The sequence below is a fragment of the Mastigoproctus giganteus genome, chromosome 6, assembly GCF_048544385.1.
Source record: "Mastigoproctus giganteus isolate SK-2022 chromosome 6, ASM4854438v1, whole genome shotgun sequence".
Classification (NCBI taxonomy): Eukaryota; Metazoa; Arthropoda; class Arachnida; order Uropygi; family Thelyphonidae; genus Mastigoproctus; species Mastigoproctus giganteus.
The window spans coordinates 180538391-180558334 of record NC_143580.1 but is presented as its reverse complement, the minus strand read 5'-3'; the positions used below and the strand labels follow the sequence as shown (position 1 = coordinate 180558334).

General features: G+C 33.9%; 1 protein-coding gene across 2 annotated transcripts in view; it reads right to left on the bottom strand.

Annotated features, from left to right (window-relative positions):
- Positions 1-3884: 3884 nt before the first annotated feature.
- Positions 3885-19944, bottom strand: part of LOC150084784 (BTB/POZ domain-containing protein KCTD3) — a 234236-nt gene continuing 218176 nt past the window's right edge. The window contains exons 18-19 of one of the 2 annotated variants that reach the window (XR_016547075.1): positions 14529-14627; positions 4090-4196 (exon numbers count right to left, since the gene is read on the bottom strand). Coding sequence is in view for 1 of the 2 variants with exons in the window: in XM_090375543.1 (XP_090231669.1) it covers positions 3961-4196 (236 nt within the window). In the remaining variant the exon portion in view is untranslated. Of the gene's footprint in view, positions 4197-14528; positions 14628-19944 lie in introns of both variants that reach the window. The other variant, XM_090375543.1, reaches the window with a different exon arrangement.

Sequence of the window (19944 nt, the reverse complement as noted above, 5' to 3'; positions counted from 1 at the left end):
AGCAGCACTTTATGCCTTCCAAAGGGCTAATGGGGTCACAGAAATTCTATCCTTAATATGGAGCCACTTAATAGGAGGACAGCTATTAAATGATACCTGCAGACTATAAAATAGAATATAAAATGCAAAACTTAATAGAAGTTTCACCAAAAGGTTAAAGATAATTCCCTGGAAACTGAAATTAAAAATACAAGCATGTTTCTAAAACAGTCTGCATGATAATTAAGTGTTTACCAGCTATTTAACTATCAATAACACTCACTAGAGAGAATCAACCTCTGCTGATGAATAATTTATAACATACTGGTGACATGATGGAAGGACATATAGAATTATGATCCACTACAGCAAAAATTCAGATGATGGTTGTAAAAATCTTATTTAAAAATAGGGATGAAAAAAATTATATATGCACACACAATACAAGCATATCCCATCAGCTGTGAAGCAAGTGTGATATTCAGTATGTTGCAGTTCTATTCCTTTTACCAACTATGCAAAAATCTTCATTTGTTAAATTGGAGATATATATATATATATATATATATACATACTCCAATTTAACAACAATTAAAAATATTCTTACAAGAATACAGCTTTTCCCATTTAAAGTGGGAATGGTGGCATAAGCCAATTTTCCAAAAGGATGATAGCTGGCCACAACAAAAAAGGTGAATGATATCTAGAAATCTATGACATAAATAAAGAGTGTCCAGATTCATGTTTTACAGCTCCACAGAGGAAAGTGTTTACTGTATTTGAGAATTTTTCTAATGTAGCAGTACAAGAGACTACCTTATAAATGTAATTTAGGTAATGCAATGAAAGATGACTCATTTGTATTCCATCAAATCTCCGGGGGAAAAAAATAATAAATAAAAGTAAAATGATTAAAAACAGTCCAAAACAACAGCATGATTTAGAATTTGTAAATTTTTTTAACAATTTATATTTTTTGAATTATGTAATGAAATATACAATATAATATACCTATTCATTTTTAAATGTGTAAAAGTCAGTTCTAACTATAGTATACTAATTTTCAATTACAAATATAAAAGTGGTAAGCACCAGCCAAAAGTATACCTTCTGCGATTACAATAATGAGGGCAAGTATTACATTTTAGAAGCCCATATCTTGAATACTGGTAATTCTGCTGCAATTAAAATTAGTCATTTATAGTTTGACTATATACAATCTTGAACTCTGTATAATAAGTTGAAAATGTTAAAATTTCTATACAAAATGATTGCTCTTGCCTTCATTATGTTACCATTAACAAAAATCTCTGTTTCCTGGAAAAGAAAACACAAGGCAATAATAATGTCTCCTCAGGACATTATATTGTCTTGCCTTTTCTTCTCTTCTCTTCTTTCCAGCAAATTGCTTGTTATTGATAGTTAAATAACCTAAGCTCTGCTGATGCTGACACATGCCAGCATCAGCACCTGATGCCAAAAAGAAATAAATGACTGACCTAATATGAAGTAGGAAGACAAATTTTATCAAGGATTTACAGTATTTAAGAGCTTCCCCAATAATTTATTTAAGGGCTTTCCTTGTGATTTTACTACTTGACTTGAACTTTCACCCACACCATTAAAAGCACATTATTGTTTGGGATGCATTTCTCAATGACTAGTAACAATTGTTATTTTCTCATCAGTGAAAGCTGATGAGAAAATAACGATTGATTTCACAATTGAATAATAACAACGATTTCACACACATTCTAAAAAAGTACTTTTCAACATTTCCATAACCACAACTTCCAAATTTCAATCTTTCAGATCTCAAATCATAAGATTTTATTATGAAATATCAAACTTAAGAAGATCCATTATAAAGTGGTAATTTTATTATAGTAGATAAAAAAACATTTATAAATTTATAAAAAAAAATTATAAATTGCATTCACACTAAAATAAATATATTTAAAATATATGCATTGCAAAAATTATATATTTTATATTCTTGTTTAGGACAAGTTTCAGTTATGACAGACATACAATATTTTATTTCAAAAGGAATCATGATCCATATGCTGAGTTGATCTCTTTCTGTGCAAAGCTTAGAAGCCCTCCAAGATGGAGTGAAAAAACTGTGCATACACCAGCTTTTATATAGGCATTAATGTCTAATAATCTGTGAAATTGGTATCAAGAGAAATTGGTATCAATTTCACAGATAACGTCTTAAATATGGATTTTTAAGGGTATATATTCTTATATCTGATGTGAGATTAGTTACTGAATACTCTCATGTTTGATCTAAATGGAATAAAATTTTTCACGCCAAGAAGACAAATTACATTCCCAGAATAATGCAACTCTTCCTCCTCCATTTACAATACAAACATATTCCAATTTATGTAAATGTGATTTATGCTGATTCAAAGTAATGTTAATGATTAATTAGTAACCATGCTTTTTTTTAATTTTTTATTTTTTTGTTATTCTTATAATTTTTGTCATGATTTTAAATATGTATAAGGTACTTATTGACTTTTACAAAATCTAGCAATACTAAATTTGGGGAAAGTTTTAACACTTTCCACACTTAGATCTACACTAACTGTTTTTGAAATAACATATGTTTGTAAGTTCTTACTCTTATATTTCTGGCATGGAAAAGAATTTACTGATGGCTGGGATTCATCTACATGCAAGCTATTCTGATTTGAAAATTTATATTTCAGTTTTTAGGACAGATAAAGTTTTCTCCCATGGGAAACTTGGCTTACACAGTGCACTTCTGGAGACCTGTGACAAGATAATTGCCTTTTGAAATTTCGTGAGATAATGCAGATTATTTATTTTAGTACTGAATGAAAGCACATTACATTACATTAATATAACACTTATTGAAGTAATTTAGAGTTAACAAGCTTCAGAATTAAATAACATTAAACATATGTTTAGTGCAAAAGTATCATTATTGCACATAGCCAAAGTTTGCAATAAATATATCAGACATTTCATACTGTGAAGTAAATCACTACTTCTCCCAAAGGAAAAGTATGGCATACATTATTTGCTATTTATTACAAATAAATAACAGTATACTTTTCCTTTGGGAGAAATGCTGTTTATTTGTATCATAAGACCAGGGAAAATTGGGGAAAAATGCTTTGATTTACAAATTTTTTTTGGGAATGCAGCCTTAATGTAAATTGGGTTAGGCTCATATGTTGGGTTACAACATTGCTTTCACTTTCTCTTCCCGTGAATACAGTATCAGCTATTACTCACATATTAGTTCAGTTTAATGAAGTTCAGTCACAACACTTTAATTATTATTATTATTATATTGTTTTTAATTTTTAGGAGATTGTTATTGTTCTATCAGAGAGGATGAATTATGAATAACCTAGCTTTCCTTTTTTTTTGTCTTATATATCAAACCAAATATATATTTATAAAAAGTTCTTTAAAACATAAATATTCAAGCAAATTAAACAATGATATTTGGAACCTAAGTGAAGTAGCAAGAATTGTGTGCCCTTTTTCTAGAATATTAACTACATTAAAAATCTATATGAAAATATTCCTTCTATCTTTTATGCATATGTACCTAATTTATATACTTATAAGTATATTTTCACAAAAGAAATCTATTGATGGGTTTACCATATCAGATTGCTCTGTAAGAGTTTTAGCATAGACTGTGGAATATAAATCTAGGATGATTTCAAAGTTATTTGATAGATATACTTCAAGTAATCATCAAGATATGTTCAGCAAGTTTTATGTAACAATAAGCAATATGTTTCCAAATGGCTAAGTAATAATTAAAATAATTTATTTAGAATTTTTTTTTAAATTTGTAGATTTTTTAAAAACTTTTTTGATATGACAATATCTTTAAATTTATTACCAGATAAGTGGCTATTAAAGCAGGCATGCTTCTTGTCCTTTTCTTTGTAGAAGACAAATTATATTCCTAGGCAAGCAGTAATGTCAGCAGTGCGTAATTCTTCCATCTCCTTCTGCAGTATGATCCCCACTGTTTCCATCAGAAGGATTTCCCTGCTGACAAAGAAAGGCAAGGTTTGAAGCCTTTAAACGAGCAGCACTAGCTATAAGTGATGGCGATGGACTAATACATGGTGTAGAACAATGTGAATTTGTAAGATCACACTGATCAAGGAGACGGATCATTTCGTGTGGACTTGGACCCCCATTCTGGTTAGATGCTGCAATGAAAACAGTATAACATTATTTATTACATATTCAAAGCAATAATTAAAAAAAAAAAAAAAAAATTAAAGTAACACAAGTATACTGAATTTGTGGAAGTGTTTTTTTTTTGTGTGATGTATGAGATACAAATAAGCAAAACTGCAAAAATCTAATTACTCCATGATCCTCTCTGCAAATTAACACAACTCAATGCACGAGGCCCTTAAAATTAAAATTTAGAGTGACTAGTTTTATGGTATGTGGCAGTTGGAAGATATACAACAGAATATTTAATATAAAATATTAATGTCTAAAGTATTCAGTACAGTTAATTGAAAATTAACTTAATATTTTTTCATGCAGAATATTTAAAATAATTTTTCTTTCCTTTTGTTTTTTTTCCCTTTGTTCTCTCATGCATTTACCATAGCAGTTTTTTTTTTCCTAATATTTACTGTACAAATAGTTGTGAATGCCGACCGGGCTAGCCGAGTGGGTAGAGTACCTGCCCGGCAACCCAAAGGTCGCGGGTTCGATTCCCGCCTCGGGCTTGGATCAAAGTACTGCAAAAACCTTGGGAGGTGCAATATGGCCACAGAAGCCGATGCGCCAACAACTACCAAATCAAAAAAAAAAAAAAAAAAAAGTTGTGAATCTCATTGCTTCTGTGAATTACTGACCGATCACAAAAGAAGTGCATTCAAATTTATGAAAATATAAAATTTTTGAATATTTTTCAACAGGCAAATTAAAAAAAAAAAAAAGTGTTCCCACTCAAGAGATATACAGAGATAAGCCACTTCTATATAGTAAGTAGGTCCCCCTTTAGCCTTCCAAATTAGTCTGTTTCATCATAGCATAGACTCAATGAGGTGTCGAAAGTATGCCACAGGGATGCTGGTTCATGCTGACTCAAGTGCTTACCACAGTTGTTGCAAACTAAATATTTAAAAAAAGTTGTGTTCCTACTCAGATATACAGTGAGTGGCAACTTTATTACATACACCTGCCTAATAGTAAGTATATCCCCGTTTAGTTTTCCAAATTAGTCTGTTTCATCATGGCATAAACTCAATGAGGTGTCGAAAGCATGACACAGGGATGCTGGTCCATGCTGATTCAATTGTTTCCCATAGTTGTTGCAATGGTGAGTCAGTTTGGTGTGCCATAAGCACTGGGAAAGCAAAATTCAGAGTAGGATTGTATTATAGGCCTAATAATTCTGATGAGTACAACGAACAACTGCACAGGGAAATAGAGTGGGAAAGTAAATCAGATTGTATTACAACGGAGGATTTTAACACCCCAGATATTGACTGTAACTTGTGGGTTAGTCTTTTGCAAAGCTTTTTTGGATGATTGTTTTCTACACCAGCAGCATGTTCGAGAGGTAACTAGAGGGAGTAATATTCTTGATCTGATTATCAGCAGTGATTCTTCATGCATTGAGAAACTGCAGATAAAGGAACTACTAGGTGGCAGTGATCACAATTTACTCAAAGATGTAATTACCAACAGGGGGTAAAGGGAAGGGTTTTTGCTTTTGTAAAGGTGACTACAGTGGCCTCAGCCAGTTTTTAAATTCTATAAAGGGGGACCAACTGATGTCGTTACCAACAGAAAATTCAAAATGGGAGGCATTCTAAGAATTAATCTTGAAAGCTAGTAGACTTTTCATACCAACTAAGAAATACTGTTCAACGTTTAGGCCTAAATGGATGTCAGATGAACTAATGAGACCCATGGCAGAGAAGAAAAATGCATGGGATGCATATAAATCATGAGGTGACACAGAAGCCCATGTAGATATAAGCTGGTCTGTATTCAAGTCATGCAGGAGGTTAAACAGGAGAAGGCAGATTACAAGAAATCCTTGGCAAAAGATGCAAAGAAAAATAGCCAAGAATTCTTTATTTATGTGAACTCTAGAAGGAAGGGAATGAATCAGATTGGCCCACTTTATATTGATGATCTTGCTCATGTAGCTGACAGACTGAATGAGTATTTTGCATCTACATTCACACATGAGGAATTATTCAGGGAGGGGAATGCCAGAGGTGAATTAAACTCTGGCAGTAAGCTAAATGATTTTGTAACTGAGAGCAACGTGGAGCAGAAATTGTTGAAAGATAAGAAAAGCACCTGGGGTGGAAGGGATCTATCCAGTTATATTAAAGGAGGCAGCAAAGGAAGCAAGCAAACCTTTAGTCATAATTGTGACAGCTTCCTTGGACTCAAGGGTGGTCCCCAGGGACTGAAGATGTGTAAATGTATCCCCAATTCATAAATGAGGACAAAACATGGCCCAAGTAATTGCAGACCTGTTATTTTAACTTCTCTTCCTGGGAAATTAATGGAAGCACTGGTTAAAGAAGCACTACAGGATCATCTAGACGAGACTGCAGCTATAGTTCGTACATAGCATGGGTTTGCTAAGGGGAAATCTTTCTGACCAATTTGAATGGATACTATGATGTGGTCACAAAGGAACTAGATTAAAAAAATAATTTTGACATCATCTACTTGGATTTCAGGAAAGCTTTTGCTACTGTTGCACATGGAAGACTACTGTACAAATTGGAGCAGTATGGCATTAAGGTTAAATTGCTGCTATGGATAAAAGGGTGGTTGAGTGGGAGAAGATAGAAAGTAGTAATCAATGGACACTGCTCTTCATGGATTAATGTTATTAGTGGAGTCACCCAGGGTTCAGTGGTTTCTGTATTTATTAATGATATTGATGAAGGTATATCAGTCTTAATGTCAAAGTTTGCAGATGATACAAAGGTTGGCAGGGTTGCTTGGGGGTAATTGTGCAGTCTGATATGAAGTTTTCTGAACAGTGCAGACAGTTTGCAAGAGTAACTCATGGTATCTTGTCAATGTTATACAGAATATTTCTAGTAGGGATAAGAAGGTGATTATCCCTTTGTAAAAGGCAATGGTCAAGCTACACATTGAGTACTGTATACAGGTCTGGAGGCCTCATTTTAGGAAGGATGCAGAGCGCTGGAACGAGCAGAGAAGAGCAATGAGATTGGCAAGGGGAACAAAGGGTTGCTCTTATGATGAAAAGCTTAAGTTATACAAATTGCAGTGTCTAGAGATTAGGCACCTGTGAGGTGATCTGATTGAGGTGTATACGGCTTTGAATAGTTTGAGCAAGTTCAGTGCTGATGGAATTCTTCCTCTTGCTCAGATTATGCATCTGAGGGGACATAAATTTAAATTGAGGAAAAACAGTTGTAGAATAGATGTGCGGAAATTTGCCTTTAGCCAGCGAGTGGTTGATTGCTGGAGCAAACTTCCATCATCTGTCGTGGAAGTTGACAGATTAAACAAATTGATGGCAGAACTAGACAAACTTTTGGAGTGAATGGATGGGTGAAATGGGGAGTTTTTTTTTTTTTTTTTTGCTGATGCTGTATAAGTTTGCTTTCTTGCATCATATAACTCTACTAATGCTAATGCTAACACTGCTACTTAGTAAAAATTTCTCTTTCTCTCTTCTACTCAATGTTATTATATAATCAAATAATTGGTTTGTGTTATTGTTTTCTTTCTTTATTTATTTATTTTCTTAAACATAAAATCAGCTTGCAGAAAGGCGTAATGTGTTGGAATAAGCATACTGAAAGAAATCTTATCACTACCAACTAAACGTAAAAGTATAAAAACACTTTATTGAAAATATAGTAAATTATAAAATACAATCTATGGAAACTTATTAAGAATAGCAATAAAATATAAACAGACAACTGCTAAAAGTTGATAACAAAATATATTAAAACAAAATTGATAGTATAAACCACAGCTATGATGCTCAATATGTTCTACACTGATTTCAATACTTGTAAAAGAATAAGATGTTTACCTCAATATGATACATAGAACACTTCTGCATGATGCTCTCCAGAAATTAAAACAAATAAATCATTAATGCAAAATGATTACAGTAAAAAAAAAAGAGACCGAATTTAAGATTGTGGCCAGACCAATACGGAAATCATTGAACAATCGCTCAGTTCTTTTCTCTTTCACAACACAAATAAATGACCTGGTATACAACGTCTTACCAAGGATCTACGTGGTTTCCTCTGAATTTTCAGGTTAAACAGCATGTTCACTTCCTCAGTTCGTGCTTCTCATTCAGCAGCATCAGAATTAGCCTTTCATGCCATTAATGAAAAATATACATTTTTATTCAACAAGGCCAAAATACTCAGTGTCTAATGTAATATGACTATTAATTATAGAAACCATTGAAATTAAATTACATGACAATTCTATTAACTTTAGCTGGCTATATATCAAATCTCTGATTCATGGTCTTTTACGCTCATGTGCGAAGACTAATAATTTCTATTTAAGATGCATCCACACACATACTCCGTAATTTTCATTCCTGTGATCACGACATATGGTCAAAAAGTGTTGTCAGCTTCAGAAAGGAAAATCGTTTTTTAAAATTTATGTTAAACTTTTTAAAATTAATTTTTTAAAAATTGTGTTCAATTGATTTTTCTAATTGTTTTTAATTTATTTTTTTTACTGCAATCATTTTGTGTTAATGTTTTATTTGTTTTAATTTCTGGAGAGTATCATACAGAAGTGTTCTATGTATCATATTGAGGTAAACTTCTCTTATTCTTTTACAAATACTAAAATAAAATATACAGTCAGTAGATTTTGGAGCAATGTACCCCTTTATCAACTTAGAAGACTAATACGATATACATCATTATATTCTACAGAGGTGCAATGTATTTATATATTTTTTCCAAACATTTGTGATTGCATCTTGGAACATGAGGGGGCTATTTTTCAGACTAACTTCGTCTGCTGTGCTGTTGCTGAACATTATTGGTGTGAGCAACACGTTAATCGTAACCTGCATTCCAATGTTGAAAGTTTGGGCTGTGCACATGATTCTAATCATTGTTCCTGGTTGGAAGCACTCCATATAGCTGTGGCAGGTTTCAACATTAATTACAATCATGGAACCTGCATATACCCTATTATAGAAGCAGGTATTTTAGAACTTGATGAAAGATGAAAGCTTATAATATATAGATTAAAATTTATCAGCACTAGTAGTGATTTACTATTGATGAGAAACACATTTTGTATTGAAGCCATGAACTGTTAATGATAATACATGAGAAAGTGAAGGCATGTTTCACTTGATTATGGCTTTTTTAGAGAGAGGGTGCTAGAAGCTTATGGAGTTTGCACTCTAATGTGAAAAACAGAGAAAGCCTACCATGCCAAATTCAAGTTATTAGGTTGAAAATTTTAATAATTCAGTTCAAAAGTAGAAGGATTTTTCTCTAGTTTAAAGATGGCTAAAAATAAAAAAATTAATGCAACTTGTAAACTTGTTTTGTGGGAAAAGTTTATTTCAAAATTGCAGCCTAAAAGTTTGTGTGCAGAAATTGGAAACCTTTTTGATTGTCCAAAAGAAAGAGCAAATGGAAGATTACTAGTAATGAAAAACTCCAATAAAGATAACTCAAGTATTTATGGAATGTTTAAAGGCCAACTTTATGGAATGAGTGAAAGGTCAAAAGAAAACATTCATTTTTATAATAAATACTATTGAGTATTAAAAACAAAATAAAACAAAACAAAACCCATTACCGTCAAAGCTAAAGAATTAACACTGCATGCAGACTAAAGATAAGCTAAAAGCCTAAGAAACACTGATTAAGAAGGATTTGTGACTTAACCTTTTTTTAGAGAAATGAAATTTAAAATTAAATTTCATAAATTTCTTAAATATAATTTCATTAAATTTAAGAAATTCCTGGTGTTGTTAATAAAGAAAAAAAAAAAAAACAAGTTCAGTAGTTTTAGTAATAAGGGAAATGCAGTTTTAACCACAGCAGCCACTTTAGTTTTAAGATTTTTGTTGAATGGAAATTTTTTTTTTTATTTGAAAGGCCAAAATATAACTTGGAGTTATGTTATTCCTTCAGATTTTGAGGTGTTAATTGAAATGTAGAACAGAAGTGTCAGCTGTCTGAATCTGTGTTTTAAAGAAGGGAAAAGTGATTAGTTTGATTTTTTTTTTTTTTTTAAGAAATACCTTCTTTTGGGGATTCTCTGTCAAAGGGATACAGTGGCAGAACTTGTGTTTTTGTTTATTTCTAGAGCTGTTTCTTAGCATCCAGTCCAAACCCTGGTATAATGGGAGTATTAATAGTTTGGTATGGTGTTGGACATTTCTGACCTGAATAAAATAGGCAAATACTTACAATATACTTACAAATAGCCAATCAAGTCAACAATGTCATTTTTTGCATAATTCAAATTGATGGATAGAAAGGTAAAGACAGAAGAGAAACTGAGTATCTGAATATCATCTTAGCCACCCATTTCTTTTCCTCCAGAAATCTAGTTATTAACAGAGGAAAGCACATTTGACCCAATGGAAATAATCCATATGAGTTCTTCAGGACAGTATAATGGGTTAACCACTTATCACTTGTTTGGAGGGGGTCTAGGTTCAAATCCTGTTGTAGATAGGAGGAATTTCTATAGGCTTCTGCAATCAGGGCTACAATTAGTCTATCTCAGGCAGAGGGAGTAGGATTTTTCCCCATGAGATTCTGAGTTTTTCAGCCCATACAAACTGCAAATTGGCTAATAAACACTTGTACAGACAAAATACACATAGTACAATATTGGCTATGTCGCGAATGCACCTAAAGCTCCAACAACAAGTCTGAATCATAAAATGAATGCCAGACCCAAAAAATCCTTATCATATAAAGTGAATTAAATGATTCTGTGAATTTTTTAAATCTATATAAAGCACAGGCAGAGCTTTTGGGGTCTAGATTGAAGGAATGAAATTTACAGCAAAAAGATACAGTTAGATCTGTATTTCATAAATGACAAAGAGAGTTTTCTTCATATTTTGCTATGTAAGATTTACTCTGCTGCTACTGTAATGATATTGATGGACTGCTTGATGTCCTTGGAACAGGACTTATACTAGAAAAATGGAGGCTTTCATTAACTCTTTGAAATTAAGTCTAAATGTCTACTTCCCACAATGGAAAACAAATCCATTTATACCAATGTCACACTGACCTCAATGAAAGAATCCTATGAGAACATGGAACTTCATTTAAGAAAAGTATGGGAGATTTCAAAGTTATCGGAATCCTTTTAGGTCTACAATCCAGCTGTACTAAATATTATTGCTTTTTGTGTAAGTGGGCTAGTCAAGCCAAACCATTCATTAAGAATGTAACATTTGGTATCTTCACATGAACTGTCTACTTGGAAAGAAAAATATCATCTAGACACCACTAATTAATCAAAGAGGTGTATTTTTATCAATTCTACACAAAGTTAGGTCTAATGAAGAATTTCATAAAAGTTGTAGAGAGGAAATGTAGATTGCTTTCAATACTTAGAACTAGATAGTATGAATCAGAGTTGTAATACTCAATAGAACTAGTTTCAATACATTAGTGATGCCAGAATCAAAGACAGTATATTCTGTCAGCTTGCAGATCGCAGATTTACTAAAAGATGAGAATATTTTGAGAGTGTTAAATGAACTGGAAGCATGTAAAGCCTTCAAGAAAGTGTGTGAATATATCATCTATGTCTTTTGGGCAAAAATAGAGCAGAGAACTATAATATCTTTATGAGAATTTATTACAAGCCTACCAAAATTTCATTATAGCATGCATTTAAAAATATGAGGTATGATCAGAAAGTTCAGGAACTGACTGTATTCTGAAACTGTGGCATCATAGAGAATTGCAACTTGTTATAACACATTCAGTAACTCATCTAGACACAGTAGTAGTCAGTGTGAATTACCACATGAAGAATTTTTATTTTGACTCACATGGCATTGTTCATTATCAATTTGTCCCATGACAGTGTCTGTGCACCCTTGGCATTTTCCACACAAGAATTTCTTGAGCATTTTAGCACTTTTTTTTTTTTTCAAACTTGAAGCCTCCACAAAAAGTCAGATTTGCAATAACTGACAAAATTATTGAGAATTTGATACAGCAACTATTAACAATTCCAAAAAGAAGCTTACACAAGAATGCTTTCAGAAGTTGCAGAAGCACTATTTGAATTGGTGCATACAATGTCAAGGAGACTAACTTAAAGGTTGGTAAGCTTCATCATTTCCCAAATATTAGTTCAGTCCCTGAACTTTTTTGATCACACCTTGTACACTTCTTTTATTCCCATTTAGAGTTTTCCCCAATAACCTTGGACATATTAGGATGAATATTGTGAACACTTTCATTAAGATATTGCTACCATGGAGAAACATTAACAAGGAAGGTGGAAGCCCATTATGCTGGAAGATTATTGCTGAATACTGATCAGAGAAGCTACTGATCATTACAAAATCAAAAGAAAAAAAAATTAAACAACTACATTTTTATATCATTCATTGTAATACTTGTTAAAATTTCATTTAAAATTTTAATAAGCACAACTTGCATACCTGTTTTAGATTTGTCAGAAAGCTTAAAATTTGTTATTCACTGTAATCTAAATTTGAATTTCTATGTGAAATACTAAAATCTGTAAAAAGTGGGGTTCATACTGGACATTATGAAGAATTACATGCTGGGACCACACTTTGAGATAGTTTGAGATAACTAGCCTCTGTAGGATTCTTAAAGTAATTTTAATGTGAGACTTATTTATTTTTAACAGGATAGGCATTTTTATTCCATTAGGGTTTCCTCTGTCAGGAAAAGTTTGAATGTAGTATTTGTGGAAATGAAGGTTAGCCACTGAGCTAATCGGAATTAAGCAACTGTAACGAGAGGGGGGAGATGGCAGGATGACCAAGGAAAGGTTTGAAATACAAATATTGCAAGCTTTTAGTTTGGGGATGATGGCCAGACCTTTTATCACTAGTAAATCAGATATTGTACTTTGTAACTTTGATTGGGAAGGAGATATTGAATTGAAGATAACTATGTTCAGAATATCAGTTTGTAGACAGATTCTACCAACTGTGCTATCTGTGAGGACATATTTTGTAGACAGACATCATGCATATCCTAGTCACCCAACATATCCTTAGATATGAATGGAGGGCAGTATACAATTACAATTAGTACTGGGGTGAACTTACATGGACTTAACAAGAGCCCATGCCCACCAAATACGGAGGATGCGGAAAGGTCAGGGAATGACAACAGCATATCCCTGGAGCAATATGGCCTTAGTTGCTAATGCTCCTAAAAACCAAATAACAAACAAACAAACTTAACAATATGGCACCAGATTAGAGTGTATTTACTCCATATTATTTGATGACAGGGAGGTCCTTTGTAATAGAGAGGCAAGCACTTTCTATGTAACAAAAGTATATGACATTAAAACAAATTATTTGCAAGAGCATCAAGCTCATTATCACGATTTAAGTTAAGTTTCTATAATAGCTCTGGGAGGAAAAGGTACATAATTTGAATATAGTATTATTTATGGAAAAAAATAAATACTATATTCATAGATTTTGGAGGATGGCAGATCAATAAGCACAGAATTTATTAATGATACTCTGGACATTTTGGTAGAACAGTGCAGAGACTAATTGACATATTTAATAATAATAAGCAGCACACAACTTTCAAAATGATATTAAAACTTATGTTGACTTGTGGATGGATAAGGATAAGTCCAAAACTTGACAGCATGGACTATCAGGACTTTTAAGTGCCCAGATCTAAACAAGAAAGTGCTGTCCCTCCCTATTACATATAAAAATTCTCAGTAATACTTTATTCATTTTACTACCACCTCTACTATATGGAAAGGTCCTACTAATGCTATTCATTTTACTGCCCCTGAGAGCTGGTGTCCCAAAGTAATTGCCTCTGAACTTCCACCTTAGCATGAACCTGTCTGATAGCTAACCATCAGCCACTACTGAAAAGACCAATATGTTCTGAAACACAAACTGAATGCAGAGTTGCATATAACTTTCAAATTACAAAAAGGTTCCTACTCTGCCATGAAACTAGTCTTCTCTCTCTCTTTTTTTTTTTATTTATATAAAAAAAATTATATGTATAGCTTAAAAAGAAAGTTGAGATGAAAGGTTACAAAATGCTAAGTATTTTTAAATTTAGGTCAGTGTTTAATTAAAGTTATAAGAATTACCATCACAAAATCCAACTTTGTTAAATTAGGTGAAAACAAATGAAATTCAATAAAAACCATAAAGAAAAGCAGTTTAATTAAACATTAATTCTGGGCACATACTAAATACAAAATTACAGCAAAAACACTCTGCTAACAAGGATTTGAGATTGGTAAAATAAATAAAGGGCATAAAAGCTTACCAAACAAGGACTATTGCTCTGATGAAATACAAGATGCCAACAGAATATACTAGTCTATAGCTGAAACCAGCAAGGAGTGTAGGATGAGTCAGAAGTAGACTAGAATACAGAATCAAATTAGATAACTCATTAATAGCCTCAAACCCAAGACGATTTATAAATGGCCATTTTTCAAACAAGAATGGATTATAATTAAAGTAGGAACACTCTTTCTGCATATGAAAAGTTTGACTTAAGACTTTAAACTAGAAATTAGATAATGTTTAAATATTTAAACATTATCTATTTAAACAAAAAGGTTAAAACAACTCACATGGTTGTATTAAGGACAACTGACATCTCTGCTGGGATTCCTCAGGGCAAAATAATTTTTAATGACACAAAATACAGTAAAGCCCGCTATTCGCGGGGGGTTACGTTCCTGAGAAATGCTGTGAATATCGAAAACGCGAATACTGAGTTATGGCTCCCATAGTAATAAAGGGGTTCCGTTCCAAAGTATGAAATATATAAGAAAAACTAGTATAAAATTTTGTCTAGGTATATATTATATGTACCTTCATAATATGACTATGTACATAGACAGTACATAGTGAAATGCAAGCATACGGCATCGAAATGAAAATAAGAAACAATTTAATATTAAATGTAATATTTATTAGAAATTTCACACAAATCTTTCAAACCAGTGCCTTTGCTATAGCTAAAAAACTTATCCCGCCAGTGCTATCACCAGTTTCGCTAAAGTGTTGACAAAGGTGTTTTGCCTTTTCACGAATGATGAGTGAACTTAACGGAATTTTATTTTGAGTTCGGTCTTCTATCCACAGATTTAAAGCCTTTTCCATTTTTTCTAATTTAACATCACGAGTTACAGAGCAAATTTTTGAAGCAATTAGCGCGTTTTCATGGACACCACGGCGGATTTTTACTTCCAATTTCTTGATTGGTCGTACCATTGACTTATTGATTTTATAATGTTTTGTGACTGACGAGACACTTTCACCATTAGAAATTTTGTCTAATAACTGAATTTTACTCGTTACTGTCATCACCTTTGATATTTTCACAATTCCCTTGTTATTCGTAGCCATATTTAGAAAAGAGCTTGTCCACAATAAAGTCACTTTCTTCGTTAACACACTCGAAAAAGTCTGTTTTCACTAACACTGCAAAACGGTAGATTTTTTACTTTTGTAAGCATATCAATTTATAAGCATATAAATTAAAAGCAAACGACGAAACCTTCCATGACAAGCGCATAGCACATACTGAACAAGGATTAGCGAGAAACATTCACGCTCACGATTTTGTCATCCCTCTCCCCCCCCACCCACTGAGTGCTGTTTTGACTGGGAAAGATGATTTTAGCCACGCCCATGTTTTTTTATGGCGAAAAATGTTCACGGCACTTTAAAATTCACATTTTTTTAGGTTTCATTTTATATTAAATCAGCGACCTCGAATAACGGGGGTTACTGTACAAGAGTTGTCACTAGTAACAAAGAAACCATTTTATAAGACTGCAGGATTTTTGTTTTGGCCTACCTTAATTGCATGGTCAGTTGCAACACAGGAAGGGTTGTCAGGCAGTTCTTCACTAGTATCTAACAGTAGTGGCACACAAATTGAGGCATCAGCATTTACCTCTGGGTACTCAATTGGGTGAAGGAGGGTAGGGAGGGGAAAGCAAATGTAGAAAACTTGTTTAAAAATAGTCAGTCATTCTGAATAGATGGTGATTTTACCTAGGTTGTAATTAACTAAATACACAGGAGGTTGTTGTTGTTGGAGGTTTAACGGTGCAACAACAGCTAAAGGCTATTATGCCGCAAACAACAGTAGGAGATAACAGGCATTACACAGGAGGAGACCTTAATAAAAGCTTTTTTAAAATTCTTGTCTCTTTTGTTTGTTTATTTGTTTTTTTAGGAGCATTAGCAACTAAGGCCATATTGCTCCAGGAATATGCGGTGGTCATTCCCTGACCTTTCCGCATCCTCCGTATTTGGTGGTGACGGGCTCGAACCTCGGTCTAATCAAGAAGCGTGTGCTACGCACTGCTGCTCCTTCCCACCTGGCTACGGAGGCGCCTTTGTCTCTTTTGAAACAGATCTGTGGAAGGCACCTTGCAGTTTACCCTTATCTAGTGTATTATATGTGTTCTAGATTAGGATACACCAACTTTAGTGAAACTACAGAGGACATCATAGAATCTCACAAATTCACCTACACTTCAAAGTGCTTGCCACAGATGTGTTTTGGCAGAAGCAAGAATATACAGATGCCTTCATTATAAAAAGTTCTTTTCCTGACCATTTAATTAATTGCAACCTACGTAAAATTGCCATCCACTGAAAATGGCTTACTATTTAGCCTCTTTTTTGGAGTATATACTCCTCCGTGTCAACACATGAAAAATGTATATATACAATGTATACAGGGCGATTCAAGAGGAATAGTAAATATTTTCGGGTGGTTATAGTATTGATTATTCTGAGTAAAAAAGTTCATATAAACATGTGTCCAATTTTCAATGAATATAGAGATACAGCAGTTTGAAACTGGCATGCACAGCTCCCTGAATCAAATGTGACCAAGAAGCAGTTATAACCTGATGCTGTTTGGTGCTAGAAGTGTTGTTAAGAACAGCGCACATCTTCACACATGCCGAATATGCCGATATGGTGTTGGTCTACGGTTTTTGTGGTGGAAGTAGTAGTAGTAGTGGCATGTGATGCAAGAAAGCAAGTGTATGAGCTTATGCAGCATCAGCCAAAAAAAAAAAAAAAAAATCCCACCATTCCCTCCAAATGCCTGTCCAGTTCCTCCTTAAATTTATTCAACCTATCAACTTCCACAACGACAGATGGAAGTTTGTTCCAGCAATTAACCACCCGCTGGCTAAAGGCAAATTTCAGCACATCTATTCTACATCTGTCTTTTCTTAATTTGAATTTATGCCCCCTTAGGTTCGTAATCTGAACAAGTGGAAGGATCCCATCAGAATTCAGCGTGCTCAACCTATTCAAGGCCTTATACACCTCAATCAGATCACAGTGCAGGTGCCTAGTCTCCACCCACTGCAATTTGCAAGCCTCTCTTGATAAGAGTATTCCTTCATTCCCCACACCTCAAGTAAATCTACATGCTTCCTAAAATGAGGCCTCCAGACCTGTACGCAGTACTCAAGGCATGGCCTGACTATTGCCTTATGCAGAGGGACAATCACCACCTTCTCCCTGCTAGCAAAATTCCTATATATCATTGACAAAACCCCATGACCTGCCCTAGCAGCCTGTCTGCATTGCTCAGAAAACTTCATATCTGACTGCACAATTACTCCCAGGTCGTTTTCATTTTCTACCACCTTAAGCGTAGTACCACACAGTTGGTACGTTTCTCGGGGGTTACTTCTACCCATATGCAGTACTTTGCATTTGTCAAGTGCTACTGCAGCTTGTAGAGAATACCGTCAATGGTTTCCTAATTGCAGAATACCGGATTCAAGAGCATTTACACCAAACTGTGTGAGACTGGCACAATTCCCAGCACTCATATTTCTCCTGAATTTGCAAATGAACAAAATGTGGATGAAATAGAACACATTCTTCAGTTAGTAGAACGTAATCCTACTATTAGCACACGAAGAATTTCTACGCATGTCGGTGTTCCCCAGTGTATGGCGAACATTACGTGAGCATGGCTTGTATCCATTTCACACATAGGTGTTGCAACAGCTTCAACCAGGAGACGATGCCCACTGTTCAGCAATGAAGCTAATTTCACCAGTGACGGTATCAGCAACACCAGTAACTCTCATAGGTGGTCAGATGAAAATCCACATGCCACTGTAGAAACAAATTTTCAACATCGCTTTTCTGTAAATGTGTGGTGCGGTATCATTGACAATCAGTTGATTGGGCGCCTGTTGTGTTACAAAATTGTTTTACAGGGCCCATTTACCTAGAATTTCTGCAAAACGAACTTCTGTTACTACTGGAGGATGTTCCCTTGGCTACAAGGATTGGTATGTACTTTCAGCATGACAGAACTCCTGCACATTATACCTGCCTGATGATACAATATCTAAATTGAACTTTCCATGAATGGCAGCAGTGGTCCCATTCATTAGCCAAGGTCTCCAAGACCTCACACTCCGTCAGATTTTTGTTTGGGGGATGGACGAAAAGAGCAGTATACACAGAAAAGGTGAATACAAGAGAAAAATTGCTCGCTCGCATTTTGGATACTGCTGCCCTCATAAAGGAATGTGAAGATGATCCCAGAAGAACGTCACATTATCACAAGAGTTGCAAAGTGCATTGTGGTTGGTGGTGGGATTTTCGAACATTTATTGTGAACTGTAAAAAATTTGTCAATTATTTGTTTTGTATCATTCAAAAAGTCAATAAATACAAACAATAAGTTATTTATCATTTTTTAATACCTCTCATAATGGCTTTGTGCATGCCAGTTTCAAACAGCTGTATCTCCATATCCATTGAGAATTGGACACATGTTTATAGGAACTTTTTTACTCAGAATAATCGATACTATAACCTCCCAAAATATTTACTATTCCTCCTGCATCTCCAGGCATTTTTCATGTGTTGGCACAGAGGAGTATATATTTATATATTTTTCAAAATCATGTCATTCAATGCTTCAAAGTCCATTACAAATCTGCCAGTTAGTGCCATCTTTTATCTGTGTTTCTAAGTAATTGTAGAAACAGATTTTCATTCAGGGCCAATGAAAATAGATTTTAAAATTGGAGAATATCAACTCTGTTAGCCACCATTGTACAATTTTGGCTTATTGTTATTTGTTATTTTTGGTTTTTAGGAGCATTAGCAACTAAGGCCATATTGCTCCGGGGATATGCAGTGGTCATTCCCTGACCTTTCCGCATCCTCCATATTTGGTGGTCACGGGCTTGAACCCCAGTCTAATCAAGGAGCGTGTGCTATGCACTGCTGCTCCTGCCCATGGAGGTGCCCAATTTTGGCTTATAAAGTTTATGAACCTGAATCAGGTGATAGACAAATAGATGTAGAAGACGGCATCACAAACAAAAAAAGGAATAAAACAATTTATGAATTTTTTATGATTTTTTTTCAAATTGTTTTATGTGATTTTTTGAGATAAAAAAAAAAAAAAATCAAGACTATTTTTGAAATAACTTTACTCTGATACTGGAAGGCCAGACCAAAATAAGAACAAATTAATACACAAAGTTTTCCTTTTTAAGAATTTACAAAATTTTAAGAAGAAACTCACTCCAAAAAAAACAAAACAACATATATGGCCCAGACATGTTCTAAAACTCAGAAGTTAAATGGGATGCTATATGCTCTCCCCCCCCCACTCCACCCTATTTCTTCAGGTAGAGGTAAATGTTAATATCCTCAAC